We start from the raw sequence: 18,491 nt of genomic DNA, 5'->3' as shown, positions 1-18,491 counted from the left end.
GTTTGGGGTTTTTTCTATTATATCAAGGAGTTCCGGTGGAATTTGCATAAAAAAAGGAGGAGGAAGAGGAAAAGTTGTATTCAATTCCTTGCTAGGATTTATGCAAATAATCTAGAAGAGAACCTAACAGATACAAAATCCTCATTTCTTCAAATTTCACACATACACGAAAATCTTGCATATACCTGCTAAAAAAGATCTCAATGTTTATATTACTAAACAGTTTAGTAATATAAACATATCCTATGAAATGAAAACAAAACATAATTAATAAGGCAACGTATACTAACAGGCTTGAAGTTGAGGATATCCATAAAATCTTTCAATGGTTTGGAATCCCTTTGTGCACAATGCTTTTCAATAAGCTGTACCTGAAAATTAGAATATTTGAGAATTAGTGCAAGTTTCGTTTTGCTTGTTTTTTTCTGGAGTTTACCACCCACTCAATACAGAACAACCATGGACGAAATATCTTTGAGCAAAACTGGCCCTGGGTTAAACTGCAACATGAAATATCTTAGTAAGTTAGTATTTCATATTATGTAATATTTCCTTTTTGCGCCCTTTGAAAGCCTAGCCAGGCTCATGGGCCCAGTTTCCCGGTTTCTGTGGTGTATGTGTTCCCCACTAGCTGGTCGGGACGCCAGTCCATTGCAGCGTTACTCAAGAAACAGGAAGAAAGAGTGAGAAAAAGTTGAGGCAAAAAAGTACTACAGGGGTCGCCACCATCCCCTGCCAGAGCCTTGTAGAGCTTTTAGGCGTTTTCGCTCAATAAACACACACAACGCCCGGTCTGGGAATCGAAACCGCGATCCTCCGACCGCGAGACCGCTGCCCTAACCACTGGGCCATTGTGCCTCCATTATGTAATATAGTGATCTGCAAAGTTTCCATGAACCGAGATTATCTGTGCAATTCATCATCATCATCAGCATCACCACCACCACCACCACCACCACCACCACCACCACCACCACCATCATCTAGCATCTGCTCTCCATGCTGGATTGGGCAGATGGTTTGACAACTGGCAAGCTGTAGAACTACACCAAGTTCCAGTCTGATTTGGCATGGTTTCTACAGGTGGATTGCCCTTATTAACACCAACAACCCCAAGAATGTAATAAGTGCTTTTTATGTGCCACTGGCATGAGTACCAGTTACATAACACTAGCATAAGCCACAACTACAATCTCTCTTGGCTTCACGCATATTGCCAACGGTGCCAGTCACTTGTCACCTCCATGAGGCCCAATGTTCAAAGGGAGCTTCTTATGTGCCACCATTATATTCAACTAAGACAGAATACATACGTTCAGATCAAACTATTATGAGCAGTTGTGTCTGGGGAGAGTCATTTTCTTTTTGTGCCTTATGATTTAACACACTCACCGGTAAAATTTCCACTTATTTCTTATTTTTATTTTCCTAAAATTTTCGTTGTGTCTTGCAACCTTTTCAATAGTCTTGAGAGTCAATTTTAGGAAAATAAAAATAAGAAAAAAGTGGAAATTTTACCAGTGAGTGTGTTAAATCATAAGGCACAAAAAGAAAATGACTTTCCCCAGACACAACAGAATATGCTTCAAAACACGAACTCATATAAAGAATCTTGCAAACCAAATCCAAAAACGAAATATTAAGAGAAGAACATCTTTAAACTGTTCCTTATTGTGATGTATGCTTACTTCTTTCTTTAACCCCTTTTGTTACCAAACTTTTGAAGCACATGTAACCCTTTAGCATTGTCAAATATAATGCTTATTCATTCAGAGGCCGTTGCCAGCCTTGCCTGGCCCCCGTGCCGGTGGCACATAAAAAGCACCATCCGATCGTGGCCGTTTGCCAGACTTGTCTGGTACCTGTGCCGGTGGCACGTAAAAAGCACCCACTACACTCATGGAGTGGTTGGCGTTAGGAAGGGCATCCAGCCGTAGAAACATTGCCAGATCAAACTGGGCCTGGTGCAGCCTTTTGGCTTCCCAGACCCCAGTTGAACCGTCCAACCCATGCTAGCATGGAAAGCGGACGCTAAACGATGATGATGATGATGAATCATGCATTGTCTTATTGCTCTAAAATTTTGATGGTGAGATAATATATTTTTAGAATGACATCATCATCATCATTCAATAACTGTTTTCTATGCTGGCATGGAGATGACAAGGCCAGAAGCTGTACCAGGCTCCTTTGTGTGTTTTGGCATGGTTTCTACAGCTAGATGCACTTCCTAACACCAACACTGCATCTAGCAGTAGAAACCATGCCAAAACACACAAAGGAGCCAAAACAGACACAGAAGTCTGGTGCAGTCTTCTGCCGGGCCAGCTCCTGTCAAATTGTCCAACCCATGCAAGCATGGAAGGTAGATGATGATGATGATGACGATGAGACTATCTTGCTACATCACCATACGATCTCAGCTTTGTTTTTTTCAGCATTGTGAGAGAAAAACCTTCATGGAGTCTAGCATGATACTGGATGGATTTACAGACATGACCATATGTAATCTAGTCCAAATATGGAGAGGGCAAAGATGAAATAACATCTTATTTCCAATGTCTCTATCTTTTTCTGTATCTCCAGCAGTGAGAGTCCTTTTCACCGACGGCAGTCAAAATGAGCAAACGATTCCAACTTTCAGTCCATCCCAAGTCATCAAACATCATCATCATCATTTAACGTCCGTTTTTCCACGCTAGCATGGGTTGGATGGTTCGACCGGGGTCTGGGAAGCTATGGAGGCTGCACCAGGCTCTAGTCTGATTTGGCAGTGTTTCTACAGCTAGATGCCAACAACTCCATAAGTGTAGTGGGTGTTTTTTACGTGCCACTGGCACAGGGGCCAGAGTAGGCTGGCAAATGGCCACAATCGGTTGGTGCTTTTACGTGTCACCGAAACGGACGCCAGCCAGGCGGCGCTGGCATCTGCCAAATTCGGACGGTGCTTTTTACGTGTCACCGGCACGGGTGTCTTAACTATAATTTCCATTAAAATTTTTATTTTGATGTTGATGTACTTGACTCAATAGGTCTCCTCAAGAACAACGGGTCAAATCTTCACAGAGTCCAAACACTATTTTTTTTTTTCTAATCATGTATATTACAGTTTTTTTTTGCTTTTTATTGGTTCAAAAAAGTGAAAAGTCAAGAGAAGTTCTCACCTGATTGCATACATCACTGATAAGACTTAGTTCGGTTGGTATTTTGTAACCCAGCAAAGGCTGCAATAGATACATATAATATAATATATAAACATCAGAAATATAATTTTTACTGGAAAATTTCATCAAAAACCACATGTGTGTGTGTATATATATCTATATCTATATATATCTATATATATATATATATATATATATATAATATATATATATATATATATAATATACAGATGAGAATGCGTGTCTGTTTGTGTGTCTGTCTGTCTTTGTGGATCCCTAATACTCAAGAACGATTTCATTCAAATTTTACACATGCCTTACTGAGGGTCCACACAGTGTCATGGGCCCAAAAAATTTATATATATATATATATATATATCTAGTGAATGGAAGAAATGGAGTTGAACGAAGATTGTACAGAATTCCTTTTATTACATTCTACACATGTTTCAAAGGCCACAAATTTCCAAATTCTGATTAAATAAGGGTACCATATTGTGGCTTTCTCTTCCTGTTTTTCCTGAAGAGAAAGCCACAATATGGTACCCTTATTTAATCAGAATTTGGAAATTTGTGGCCTTTGAAACATGTGTAGAATGTAATAAAAGGAATTCTGTACAATCTTTGTTCAACTCCATTTCTTCCATTCACTAATAATATTAAACTTCAATTATCCGCACCAACGCACGGTTACAACACCAAATGGTCTTATCTCCAACCGCGCTTTTTTCTGCTGTGATTTTTGCTACCCAGGTATCGGTTAAACTTTTGAATAATCTGTAACAAGAAAATTCATCTTTCTATTTCAACAAATATATATATATCTATATATATTCCTTATGCATTTCAAAACCGAGTTACCGATTTTGACATATGAGCTATCAAAATATTCAGTACTATTTCGGCTACAAACTAAATTTAATTTCCATTCACATACTTGCATTTCAAAATTTTACATTATAATCTTTTCCCTAAATCAACTATCGTAAACATTTTATATGATGACAACGACGATGACGTCACATTTTCTATGTGTGTGTACCTTAAAAGACATCAACCATCATGATACACACCTTCACTCACTCACTCTATCTCTCTCTCTCTCTCTCACACAGAGGGCACTGGCATCGACCACATTCAGAATGCTCTTTTTACATGCCACCAGCACAAGATCCAATCAGGGAGGGGCCAAAAATGTTAACAAAATGACTACTCCTCAATGCTCTGTGAACACTGTAAAGACTGTAAGATGTGACATGGGCATCATGAAAACCAAGTTCCTCCAAAGTGTGACATTCCTTAGGAGTGCTGCTCCTGTGGTCAAACCCAGGCTGGATGAGATTGCTGTTGGAAGGCCACACGTGTGGCAGCAAGATTAAGCCCCATGCCATACCACCAGAAAGAGTTGGAGAATTTCTATGACTTCATAACCCAAATTTCTGGCCTTCTAATTCCCCTGGATGTATTCCCATGAATTACTATGAGTGGGGCACAGTTCAGAAAGGAACCAACTGTTCTGCCTGCAACACCAAGGCCAAGCTGGTAGCCAAGATCAAGGAGGTCTTTGAAGAGCTTCTCATGGACACAGAGAGAAATGCATGCACCAGGTTCCAGAACCATTTTGAGACCATGGTGGAAGCTGAGGGTGACTACATTGAGTTAACTGTTGTCTCCTAGCTTTTATCTAGTCGGTATCTTTTTTAAGACCTTTTATTTTTGGATGGGATATTCTGTTTCCTTTACCTTTTAGGCAAGCACTGCAAACCATCAGGAGTCTTGGTCCCCTGTTATCCCCTCTGTGAGGTCCAACATCTGAAGATCCTTATATATATATGGGAGTGTGTGTGTGTGTATGCATGCACACACACACACACACACACACACACATGCATACAGCATGGCTGTGCGTTAATAAATTCAGTTCATAAAAATATGGTTCCAGGTTCTTTTAGTACAACCTTAGACTAAGTAATACCTTATGAGTGAAATTTGTTGATGGAAATTGTACAGAAGCCCATCATCTTATCTATCTGTCTAGCCAGTGAGAGAAAATACCATACTTATAAATCAGCTAAGAGTCAGCAACAAGAAGGGCAACTGGCTATAGAAAAATGCTGCGATCACTCTCATCTTGCATCAAAATCTCATGAGATTTATGTTCCAAACACTTTCTTAATAACAAAAAAGTTGTTTTAATAAATTGTTCATTTTTTACAAAATTAATTTAGCCCAAACACCCTCTATGTCCACACACACAGGGCTTTTGTTTGCCAGATAATATAAATAAACCAGTTTTGTTTTGTTTTGTTGAAGTAATCCCTCAAAATATTACCACACATAAATAATAAAATACTTACCACTGGAAGACCTGCTCCATCCAGCCACTCTGTACAGATCTGTGTTGTGCTTAAACCTTCTTCACTAGCAACAAAACAGAAAATTGAGAGCTCAAAGGAAAAATTCCATTTGAAAAATTTCAATTTTACAGCAAAAAATTTACTAAAAGAGGCCCTATTAAAATGTTGAGTTTTTCAAGACTCACAGAAAAGTCTCCATCATACTCCTAATACCTCATCATCATCATCATCATCATCATCGTTTAACATGCTAGCATGGGTTGGATGGTTTTGACTGATGGCTGGCAACCAGTTGGCTGCACCAGGCTCCAATCTTGATCTGGCAGAGTTTCTACAGCTGGTTGCCATTCCTAACGCCAACCACTCCGTGAGTGTAGTGGGTGCTTTTTACATGACACCTACACGGAGGCCAGTCAGGTGGTACTGGCAATGACCTCACTCGAATCTTTTACATGTGCCACTGACACAGGCGCCAGTGAAGCGACGTTGGTAACAATCATGCTCGAATGGTGCCCTTTTATGTGCCTCCATTATTAAAAAAAAAATCAATATTTTAACTTTATTCTATATGGCATGACCATGTGGTAAGAAGCTTGCTTCCCAACTACATGGTTCTGGGTTCAGTCCCACTGCATGGCACCTTGGGGAAGTGCCTTATACTATAGCCTCGGGTCAACCAAAGGCCTTGTAGGTGGATTTGGTAGATGGAAACTTAAAGAAGCCCATCATATATCATGTGTGTGTATGTAAGTATGTGTGTGTGTGTGTGTGTGTGTGTGTTTGTGTTTGTCCCCCCCACCATTGCTTGACAACCAATGTTGGTGTGTTTATATCCCTATAATTTAGTGGTTTGGCAAAATACTAGGCTTACAAAGATTAAGTCCTGGGATCAATTTCCTTGACTAAAGGCAGTGCTCCAACATGGCCACAATTAAATAACTGAAATAAGTAAAAGAGTAAATATATATCTATACATATATATGTGTGTGGGTTTCATCACATCATTACTTAACATCTGTTTTCCATGCTGGCATGGGTTGAACAGTTTGACGAGAACTGGCCACCTGAAGAGCTGCCCAGGTTCCCTGTCTGTTTTGGCACAATTTCTACCACTGGATGCCCTTCCTAATGCTATGATTTTATTTAGCTTGACATGCTTTCTAATGCACAGCAAACCACCAGGAGTCTGAAGATCCTTATATATGTGTGTGTTGTGTGTGTGTGTGTGTGTGTGTGTGTGTGTATGCATGCACACACACACACACACACACACACATGCATACAGCATGGCTGTGTGTTAATAAATTCAGTTCATAAAAATATGGTTCCAGGTTCTTTTAGTACAACCTATTTCTTTACTATCCACAAGTGGCTAAACACAGAGAGGACAAACAAGGACAGACAAATGGATTAAGTCGATTATGTCGACCCCAGTGCGTAACTGGTACTTAATTTATTGACCCCGAAAGGATGAAAGGCAAAGTTGACCTCGATGGAATTTGAACTCAGAACGTAGTGGCAGACGAAATACCACTAAGCATTTTGCCCAGCGTGCTTACGATTCTGCCAGCTCACTGCCTATTCTTTTAGTACAACCTTAGGCTAAGTAATACCTTATGAGTGAAATTTGTAGATGGAAATTGTACAGAAGCCCATCATCTTATCTATCTATCTAGCCAGTGAGAGAAAATACCATACTTATAAATCAGCTAAGAATCAGCCACAGGAAGGGCAACTGGCTATAGAAAAAATGCTGCGATCAGTCTCATCTCTTATCAAAATCTTGTGTTGAGATTTATGTTCCAAACACTGTCTTAATAACAACAAAGTTCTTTTAATAAATTGTTTATTTTTACAAAATTAATTTAAAAGCAGTGTATTTTGTCAGAAATACAGAAACAAAAAAGGATTAAATAGAAAGTTTTAAACAAAAAAAAAAAAACTTTGGGAATATAGAAAAAACAAAAGCGTAAAATTAAACTTTTAAACACATACCTTAAATTAGGGAAGACATCAAATAATAATTTGAGGAAATCCTAAAACAAGAAAATAGTTAAAACTTTAAAATATATTAAAGTATCATCATCATCATTTTAATGTCCAAATTCTTCATTCCTTTCAAAATTAATCAAAATAATGCAATTGTAATCCAACAGAGGTGCAATGGCCCAGTGGTTAGGGTAGCAGACTTGCAGTCGGAGGATCATGGTTTCAATTCCCAGGCCGGGCGTTGTGTGTTTATTGGACGAAAACACCTGAAGCTCCAATGAGGTTCCGACAGAGGGTGATGGCGAGCCCTGTTGTACTCTCTCGCCACAACTTTCTTTCATTCTTTCTTGAGTAACGCTGCAGTGTACTGGTGTCCCGTCCAGATGGGGGGAACATATATGCCATAGAAACCGGGCCCATGAGCCTGGCTAGGTTTGAAAAGGGCGCATAAATAAAAAAAAATCCAACAGAAGTATGGTAACAAAAGGGTTAAAGTGATTTAACCCTTTAGCATTTAAAATGACCATATCTTGCTCAGATACTCTACTTGTTTTATATCCAAACCAGTCAATCTGGCCTCTCATATCTACCTTTACAATGCCGTTCTAAAACTAAACAATCACATCACTGAAATCTTGAATGTATGACCTAATATATGATTAATTCTAAATAAGCGTTACATTTTACAGAGTAGTCTTAATCATCACCATCATCAGCATCTGGTTGAGCTTGCTTGGACATTTTTAACCAGCACATGCCATCTATCACAGTCCTGCATTACTTGAGGGAGGTCTTCAGAGTTTTTTTTTTTGGTAAGCATCCAGGCTGTTACTCCAAATAAAAGGACTAACTCTGCTGTTGTATGGAAAAAAATCTGTATATATATAAACGGCAAAATGTGTGTGTGTGTGTGTGTGTTCTTTATACAAATCCACAAATTTTCTGTTAGAGGGCTTGCACTTTCTATGGTCATTCAAAACCGTCCAAGGGTGGTCGTGCACATCTTTACATTTCCCCAGTCAGCCCTCAAAGCCATTAAAAAATCAATAGAAGTGACTTTTTTATGAATTTTCTATGCAAAACCCAATCAAAATGCCTGAAACATGATATGCCAATTGAATGCCAGCTAGCTGTATGTGATTGGTCGGAGATTTGGACAGTACTCGTGTGTATGTGTGCACGCACGCAGCTGAATATGCATGTACTAGCACTATGACCCGGTGTTGCCGGGTCATAGTGCTAGTTCTTCATAAGGCTGCCTGAGAGGATTGATTTCCAGACAACATCCAGTTTGCTAAGGGCCAACTATGCTTTGGTTATCCAAGTCGTTACATCCTTTTAAGTTCAGACTAACTCAGAACCAAGTTATATGAAATCATCAACTTGATTGATGGGACCTCACCTGATGTCAGCAACAGATCTTTGTAGATTGAGAGTAATGGGCTTGGTTTTACTAGGATTATCAAGCAGTCCAACATTACATGCTGCTAATTCTAGACTGTGAAGTAATTGCATGTGATGTTGGACTACTTGTAATCTCAATGCTAAAGGGTTAAATTAAATCTTTTCAAGATTTCATGTTAATACATGTTCCAAACACCAACTTTATAAGGACAAAGATATGACATTTTACTATAATATTTTACTGTAATATTTTACTGTAATATTTTTTATTCTTTTACTTGCTTAAGTCATTTGACTGCAGCCATGCTACACACCTTCCTTCCAAGCACTGCTATAAACAGCAGATGTGAGCTAGAACATTAAAACTTAGTGCACATGCAAAGCAGAGTTCAAAGTCAATCTGTGTTAAGACACAAGGCATGACATATAAATCTGCTGAATTATAGTGTTCCCACAGCATAAAACTATTAGTAACAGATATATAAATAGTGTGTAGGTGTGTGTGCGCACGCACGCACCTCACACACACACATATACTTTATTTGTGTATTAAGACTACCATTGGTTTCATGGAAAGAAAATATCTCAACAATTCTTCAAGTTGGTCAGTTAGAAACACTGGTGTTCATCTCCATTTTAGATTAAAACATGAAGAATTGTTGGGATATGTTCTTAACATGAAGTCAATGGTAGTCTTAAGACACAAATAAAGAAGTTTTATCCACCAATGCAGTGCTGAGCACTCATTCTCATTATTCAATATTTACGAATGTACATATATATACTCTTTTACTTGTTTCAGTCATTTGACTGCGGCCATGCTGGAGCACCGCCTTTAGTCGAGCAAATCGACCCTGGGACTTATTCTTTGTAAGCCCAGTACTTATTCTATCGGTCTCTTTTGCCGAACTGCTAAGTGACGGGGACGTAAGCATACCAGCATCGGTTGTCAAGCAATGCTAGGGGGACAAACACATACACACACACACATATATATATACACATATACGACAGGCTTCTTTTCAGTTTCCATCTACCAAATCCACTCACAAGGCATTGGTCGGCCCGGGGCTATAGCAGAAGACACTTGCCCAAGATGCCACGCAGTGGGACTGAACCCGGAACCATGTGGTTGGTTAGCAAGCTACTTACCACACAGCCACTACTGCGCCTATATATATATATATATATATATGTTTTTTTTTGTTTGTTCCTTCTCAAGCCATGCCTGGCTCATAAGGGCCGGTTTCCCGGTTTCTTGGCGTATAGGTTCCTCACCTGGGCGGGATGCCAGTCCATCGCAGGTGAGCTGCAAGATGCAGGAGGAAAGAGTGAGAGAAAGCTGTGGCGAAAGAGTCAGCAGAAGTTTTGCCATTACCGTCTGTTGGAGCCGCGTGGTGCTTAGGTTTTTCGCTCATAAACATACACATCACCTGGTCTGAGACTTGAACCCACGATCCCTCGACCGCGAGTTCGTTGCTCTAACAACTAGGCCATGTGCCTTCACATATATGTGTGTGTGTGCTGGTGGCACATGAAAAAACATTTGAGCATGGTCGTTGCCAGTACCACCTGACTGGCCCCCGTGCTGGTGGCACATAAAAGCATCTACTACTCGAAATGATTGGCATTAGGAAGGGCATCCAGCTGTAGAAACTCTGCCAGATCAAGATTGGAGCCTGGTACAGCCATCTGGTTCGCCAGTCCTCAGTCAAATTGTCCATCCCATGCTAGCATGGAAAGCAGACGTTAAACGATGATGATGATAAGAGAGGGAGAGAGAGATATTGAGAGAAAGAATAGGCTTCTTTCAGTTTACCATTTCTGAAATTCACTTACAAAGCTTTGGTCAACAAGAGCCATAATAAAAACACTCACCCAAGATGCTGTATAGTGGGATTGAACATGAAACCACATGGACGAAAAGCAAAGTTCTTAACCACACACCCAACTTATTTATATATATATATATATATAGATATATATCAATAGATTTAACTTTCATATCATACAACATAAAATACTTTTTCTCTAATCTGCACTAAATCATATTGTAATAACCAAAAAAATTAAAACAAAAAATATTTATAAAATTCATCCAACAACCCAGTTTTCAAACATGTCTAGATATTGGACCAAGAGAATCAAATCTCTAATAATCATAAATTATTAGATATTTATCAATCTTTTTAGATAAGCAAACAAACTCAAATCATAAATAGCTGATACTAAAGGATTACAGGAGCTAACAGCTAGCTCTCTTTCTATACATACACGCATATATATATTCTACTTTTATTTCTCTATTTCCTTGTTCATTAAATTTTACAATCCTTTACTGCATTGTTATCCGCTTAAATAATTTCTCTTAAGATCTGAGGATTTTTCAAAAATTTATTTTGAATCAGAAATATTCAAGATAAGATTACACAAAGAAGAAAATCCCTTTTCCTTTTCTTCTTTTTTTACATCATATGTTTAATCCAGTAGTTTGATATTCATGTGTAGCTCATTTGTCAACCTCTAGTGACAATTATTCCAGATCTTTACATTCTGAGTTCAATTCCTACTAAAGCTAACTTCGTTTTTTTTTTTTTTTTATTCTTTCAGGGTCACAAAAATAAAGTACTGGTCAAGCATTAAGGTCAATGGTATTGATTGCTGGCAGAAGCATTAGCACGCTGGGCGAAATGCTTCGCGGTATTTCGTCTGCCACTACATTCTGAATTCAAATTCTGCCAAGATCGATTTTGCCTTTCATCCTTTTGGGGTCAATTAAATAAGTACCAGTTACGCAATGGGGTCGATATAATCGACTTAATCCATTTGTCTTTTCTTAATTGTTCTCTCTGTGTTTAGCCTCTTGTGGGTAGTAAAGAAATAGGTATTTCTTCTGCTGCTACGTTCTGAGTTCAAATTCCGCCGAGGTCAATTTTGCCTTTCATCCTTTCGGGGTCGATAACTTAAGTACCAGTTATGCACTGGTGTCGATGTAATCGACTTAATCCGTTTGTCTGTCCTTGTTTGTCCTCTTTAGCCCCTTGTGGGTAGTAAAGAAATAGGTATTTCGTCTGCTGTTACGTTCTGAGTTCAAATTCCGCCGAGGTTGACTTTGCCTTTCATCCTTTCAAGGTCGATAAATTAAGTACCAGTTACGCACTGGGGTCGATATAATCGACTTAATCCGTTTGTCTGACCTTGTTTGTCCTCTCTGTGTTTAGCTCCTTGTGGGTAGTAAAGAAATAGGTATTGATTGCTCCTCGCTTCCCTCAAAATTTCAGGTCTTAAGCCTAAGTAAGAACCTCATCATCATCATCATCATCATCATCATTAATATCCGTTTTCCATGCTGGCATGGTTTGGACGGTTTGACAAGAGCTGGCAAGCCAGAGTGTTGTACCAGGTTCTAGTTGTCTGCTTTTGCATGGTTTCTACTGCTGGGTGACCTTCCTAACACCAACTGCTTTACAGACAGTACTAAGTACTTTTTATATGGCTCCAGCATGGGTGCTTTATACATGGCACCAGCATGGGTGCTATTCTATGTGGTGTCAGCAGGAGAGCTCTTTATATGGCGCTGGCAAGTTGACCGATCGGACTGACAGATGGACAGACAAACAAACAGACAGACAAATTTTCAGATTGGACATGAAAGTGCAATCCATTTATCCTTGTCTTTACTGGTAAGGGTTTATAATGGGTTACTTGTTCAGGTCAGTGAATGTGCATGATTCAGTGGTTAAAGCATCAGGTTTACAACTAGTGAGGTAGTAAGTTCGAATCCCGGACCGGGCTGCGTGTTGTGTTCTTGAGCAAGACACTTTATTTCACATTACTCAAGTTCACTCAGCTGTAGAAATGAGTTGCAGCATCACTGGTGCCAAGCTGTATCGACCTTTGCCTTTCCCTTAGATAACATCAGTGGTGTGGGGTGGCAGGTATGCATGGGTGACAGTTGGTCTTCCATAAACAACCTTGCCCGGACTTGAACCTCTGAGGGTAACTTTCAAGGTTCAATCTCATGGACTGTGTCGTGATCAAAGGGGATCTTTACTCATTACCCTTTTACTTGTTCAGGTCAAACCCACCTCTAATGCTTTACAACCATTTTACATTTAGGTGCAGGAGTGGTTGTGTGGCTCAAAAGTTTGCTTCTAAACCAAGTGGTTTCGGGTTTAGTCCCACTGTATGACAATTTGAACAAATGTCTTCTGTTATAGCCTGGGGCACTGACCACAACCTGAATTTAATTGGCAGAAACTGCAAAGCACCCATCATATATGTGTACATATATACATTGCATACATGCATGCATACATACATACATGATGGCTGCCCCCTCGTTATCGAATATGGCCATTGCACGAAGCTTAACAGTTATTGGTGCTGTAATCGAATGTGACTTTTTAGCCCAGCTAAAGATCTACAATGTCTTGTACAGAATTGGCAGCTAAAACCTTTACCGGCAATAGCCGGCTGTAGTTGTAACTGGGCTTCATGTACCTTTGCATGTCGTTTAAGTCCTCCTGCCGAATTACACTCTCTTCCACATGCTTGACAGATATGATTAGTATGGTGTGTAGCACCACCACCACCAGCCTGGTTATCAATCATCGGTCTCACTTTATGACTATGAAGATGACTCTTGAGTCCAGCTTTACTGACGCAGGGTCTTGCACAGACACTGCATGTCAGCATCATAGGAAAACATACATACATACATACATACACATGTACATGCATGCATGTATGTAGGGTGTGTGATTGTGCGTGTGTGTGAGTATTTGTATTTCCTTGTTTTGTCCTTGTGCAATAGTTGTAAACAAAAGTCACCATCATACAAACGATGTCCCTTGCATCTAATCTTCCGTGAAAACATGTCCAGCTATGGAGAAATATTACCTTGCTTGGAAACAGAATGAGGACTGGTGACAGGAAGAGCATCCAGCCATAGAAAATCTGCCTCAATAAATTCTATTTCATGCAAGATGGAGAAGTTAGCACTAAAATGATGATGATGATTATGATGAAGATGGTGATGATGGTGATGATGATGATGATGCAAGACAAACATTGGGTAGGTCTTTAGTGGATCTTTTAACTTGACCAAAAACTTTTAGGGTTTTAGATGTAAGGCTTCCTCAGCTGGAGAGAAAGAGAGAGAAAAAGAGAGAGAGAGAGAGAGAGAGCATACCATTCACGTACAAGGTAAAAATAAGAGAGAACAGAGGTAAAAGAACAGAACGGGCAGGCAAGTAGGTAAGTTTATGAGAGTGTGACAGATGGTTAGACAGGAGTTGTGAGGTGGCTGCAGTGAATGGGGTAAAATGGGTACTGATGAACTTAGTCGCATCTGGGTATATATAGCATGAAAACAAAGTCTTTGATACCCCTTTGTCTCAGTGAATTATAAAAGCCATCAACACATTTAATGAACTGACTATGAACTGACATAGATCTGTTTAATCAACCCTAATAAGGAGGCCTTGCAGCTGTGAAAGAATTATGTAATGGAAAATCAGTATATATATATATATATATCCGTGACCAACCAGGCTATCAGATGTTGCTACACATCACTGGTCACAATGCGCTTTGCATTGTTTTAGCCTTCAAATGACGCCACCCTGCAGGCTAAGCAAACAGGCCAACAGAAGAAAGAGTGAGAGAAAGTTGCGGTAAAAGATTACAGCAGGGATCACCACCATCCCCTGCCGGAGCCTCATGGAGCTTTAGGTGTTTTCGTTCAATAAACACTCACAACGCCCGGTCTGAGAATCGAAACTGCGATCCTCCGACCGCAAGTCCGCTGCCCTAACCACTGGGCCATTGTGCCTCCACAGACACACATATATATATATATATAAAATAATTATGATTCAGTTGAATTAAGTACTTAAGTTGAGGCACCAAGTCAGTCTGGTATTATCTGCACTGCTCAAAGTAAAAATAAATAAATGCGCCCTTTTTAAAGCCTAGCCAGGCTCATGAGCCTAGTTTCCCGGTTTCTATGTCGTATGTGTTCCCCAGGTGGATGGGACGCCAGTCCATTGCAGTGTTACTCATTTTTGCCAGCTGAGTGGACTGGAGCAACATGAAATGACGTGTTTTGCTCAAGAACACAACGCATCACCCAGTCCAGGAATCGAAACCACAATCTTATGACCATGGTGCTGATACCCTAACCACTAAGCCACGCGCCTGCACACTGCTCGAAGTAAGGTGAATAAAAAGCAAATAAGTAACAAGGATGTCTATATGCAATCAGTAACAAATATTTTATGTCAATTCTTTACCTGAGAGGTCACAAGTTGACCATGGTACTTAGTGACATAAACTCTGAGGAAATCCTGAAACTGTTCCATTCCGACGATTTGTGCAAGGTACCTGAGAAGGAAATAACCCTGAAAAAAACAAAATGAATGATAAATATCAGTGTGTGTGTGTATGTGTGTGTGTGTGTGTGTGCATATGCACACACACAAGCAGAAAATGACATGAATGAAAGCTTATCAATAAAATATATGATTGAATAAAATAGCAGCAGCAGCCACTGCAGGAACCGCCTTCTAAACTTAGGGGAACACCTTGACAGCTGATCAAAAGCTAAAGTCAGATGCAAACTGATATTCCTGCACATCTATGGTGCTGGGTTCAGTCCCATTGCATGGCACCTTTGGCATGTGTCTTCTACTCTAACACTGAGACAATCAAATCTTTGTGAATAGATTTGATAAACAGGAACTGAAATAAGATTGTCATGCATGTATCTGTGTGTGTGTGTGTGAGTGTGGTGTGTGTGTGTGAGTGTGGTGTGTGTGTGCGCACGCGGACGCATACATGAAAAGCTTCTTACATGTATATTTATAAACGAGCGTCACTGTCATACAGGCAATGTCATTCATCTCCAATATTCTATAAAAACATATCTGGTCGTGGTTGTCGTTGTCGTCGTCGCCGCCGCCGTCATCATCATCGTTTAACGTCCACTTTCCATGCTGGCATGGGTTGGACGATTTTGACTGAGGGCTGGTGAACCAGATGGCTGCACCAGGCTCCAATCTTGATCTGGCAGAGTTTCTACAGCTGGATGCCCTTCCTAACGCCAACGACTCCGAGGGTGTAGTGGGTGCTTTTTATGAGCCACCGGGGTAAATAGTATCTTGCTTGGAAATAGGTTAGGGTATCCAACCTCAGAAAATCTGCCCTAACAAATTTTGTCTGACTCATGCAAACGTAGAAAACTGATTGCTAAAATACTGGTAATAAAGATTTCCAAAGCAATACAAAGTCAAAGTGCTTGAGAGCCTTTGCATTCCAGCTCCCTGTCAGACGTGTATGCAGCATGTATGTTACACTGATATAGGGGAACAGTTTTAGGCTGAAATAAACCCACACCAACATCCACAAAACAGATCTCAGAGTGTTGCTTATGATTTCAGTTGTCATCATCATTGTTCGACCGTGGTCGAGACAATGGAATTTACTATGTTACGCCAGACTTCACGGTCCATCATAGCAGTACGGAGGTCCTGTTGCTGGATGCCTGTATCTCTGGAGATTACATCAGGGTAGGAGAGTGTGCGCCCTCTGGTATCGTGAGCAGATGGCTTCCAGAGGAGAAGAGTAGAAATTACCTCGTTTTCAGCTCTACAACAATGTCCAGCAAACTGGACTCTTCTATCTTTCACAAGAGATGATACAGGTGGTAGCTTCCCATATATTTGTACTTTGGTTGGATGATGCTTCCACGAGAGCTTTTGAGCTCTCATAAGGAGGCGAGTGTAAGTTCCATCCAGCCGCCTCTCAAGCTTCTTTGATGACGTCCATGTTTCTGAGCCATATAGTAAACTGGCTTGAAGTGATGGTGTGTATCTTAATGGTTAGGGTATTTGGCTCACAGTCGGAAGGTCATGAGATCGTTTTCTGGTGGTGCGTAGTGTCCTTAAGCAAGACGCATTATTACACATTGCTCCAGAATACTCAACTGAAAAAAAAATGAGTTGTTCCTGTATTTCAAAGGGCCAGCCTTGTCGCATTCTGTGACATGCTGAATCTCCCTGAGAACCAAGTTAAGGGTGGTGAGCTGGCAGAACCATTAGCACGCCGGGCGAAATGTGTAGCCGTATTTCGTCTGCCGTTACATTCTGAGTTCAAATTCCACTGAGGTCGACTTTGCCTTTCATCCTTTCAGGGTCCATAAATTAAGTATCAGTTACGCACTGGAGTCGATGTAAGCAACTTAATCCGTTTGTCTGTCCTAGTTTGTCCACTCTATGTTTAGTCCCTTGTGGGTAGTAAAGAAATAGTTATATCATCTGTCTTTACCTTCTGAGTTCAAATTCCGCTGAGGTCGACTTTGCCTTTCATCCTTTCAGGGTAGATAAATTAAGTACAAGTTATGCACTGGGGTCGATATAATTGACTTAATCTGTTTATCTGTCCTTGTTTGTCCTCTCTGCGTTTAGCCCCTTGTGGGTAGTAATGAAATAGGTATGCGTGGCTATGGAGTGCTCAGCCTCTTGCATGTTAATTTCACAAGCAGGCTGTTTTTGTTGATCGGATCAATTGGAACCTTCATTGTCATAATAACCAACAGAGTGCCAGACTGCCATGGACAATAGTTAAAAGGTAAGGGAGAGAACCCTGAGCGACCCGACCATAATCCTTTGTGGAAATATTATCTTCATCGCAAGCATATTGCAAAACAAGCAAAAGAGTTTTCCAGGAAAAACGGTTGGTAATATCGCCATCATCATCGTCGTCATTTACTGTCTGTTTTCCATGCTGGCATGGGTTGGACGGTTGGACTGGAAACTGGTAAGCTGGGGAGCTGTACCAGGTTCAATCTGATTTGACAGGGTTTCTACAACTGGATGCCCTTCCTAATGTCAACCACTCCAATAGTGTAGTGGGTGCTTTTTACGTGCCACCGGCACAGGTGACAGTTACGAAACACAGGCATCAGCCACAATTGCAATCTCTCTTGGCTTGGCAGGTCTTCTCAAGTACAATATATTGCGAAAGGTCTGTCACACGTCAATGCTTACGTGAGACCCAAAGATGGAAGGGCACAAAAAAATAACGAAAATATAAGATTTTTTGTTGTTTTTTTTATAAGCATAAATGGACCTAATATCATTAAATAAACACAAATAAGTACAGACACAGGCATGGATGTGTGTTTCAAAAGTTTTCTTCTGAAGCGAATGGTTATAGGTTTAATCCCACAGTACAGTATTTTGGTTTGGGTAAGTGTCTTCTGTTATAGTGCTGTCCTCCAACAAAACACAATAAGTTGACTTAATGGCCGATGCCAGCGCCGCCTTGACTGGCTGCCGTGCTGGTGGCACGTAAAAAGCAGCAACCGATCGTGACCATTGCCAGCCTCCCCTGGCACCTGAGCTAGTGGCACGTAAAAAGCACCATCCGTACATGATTGATGCCAGCGCCACCTTGACTGGCTTCCGTGCCGGTGGCATGTAAGAAGCACCAACCGATTGTGGCTGTTGCCAGCCCCGTCTGGCACCTGTGCTGGTGGCACGTAAAAAGCACCCACTACACTCATGGAGTGGTT

General features: G+C 40.5%; 1 protein-coding gene across 5 annotated transcripts in view; it reads right to left on the bottom strand.

Annotated features, from left to right (window-relative positions):
* LOC115216559 (aminopeptidase O-like) overlaps positions 1–18,491 on the bottom strand; it is a 53,200-nt gene that overhangs the window by 9,703 nt on the left and 25,006 nt on the right. The window contains exons 9-13 of one of the 5 annotated variants that reach the window (XR_005000867.1): positions 15,211–15,318; positions 7,517–7,557; positions 5,518–5,585; positions 3,165–3,224; positions 291–371 (exon numbers count right to left, since the gene is read on the bottom strand). Coding sequence is in view for 1 of the 5 variants with exons in the window: in XM_036506281.1 (XP_036362174.1) it covers positions 291–371; positions 3,165–3,224; positions 5,522–5,585; positions 7,517–7,557; positions 15,211–15,318 (354 nt within the window). In the remaining 4 variants the exon portion in view is untranslated. The remainder of the gene's footprint in view (positions 1–290; positions 372–3,164; positions 3,225–5,517; positions 5,586–7,516; positions 7,558–15,210; positions 15,319–18,491) is intronic. The other 4 variants (XR_005000869.1, XR_005000868.1, XM_036506281.1 and 1 more) reach the window with 4 other exon arrangements.

Source organism: Octopus sinensis, linkage group LG10, assembly GCF_006345805.1.
Source record: "Octopus sinensis linkage group LG10, ASM634580v1, whole genome shotgun sequence".
In the NCBI taxonomy this organism is placed as follows: Eukaryota; Metazoa; Mollusca; class Cephalopoda; order Octopoda; family Octopodidae; genus Octopus; species Octopus sinensis.
Note: the sequence above shows the minus strand (reverse complement) of the source record. Positions and strands in the feature narration are given on the sequence as shown.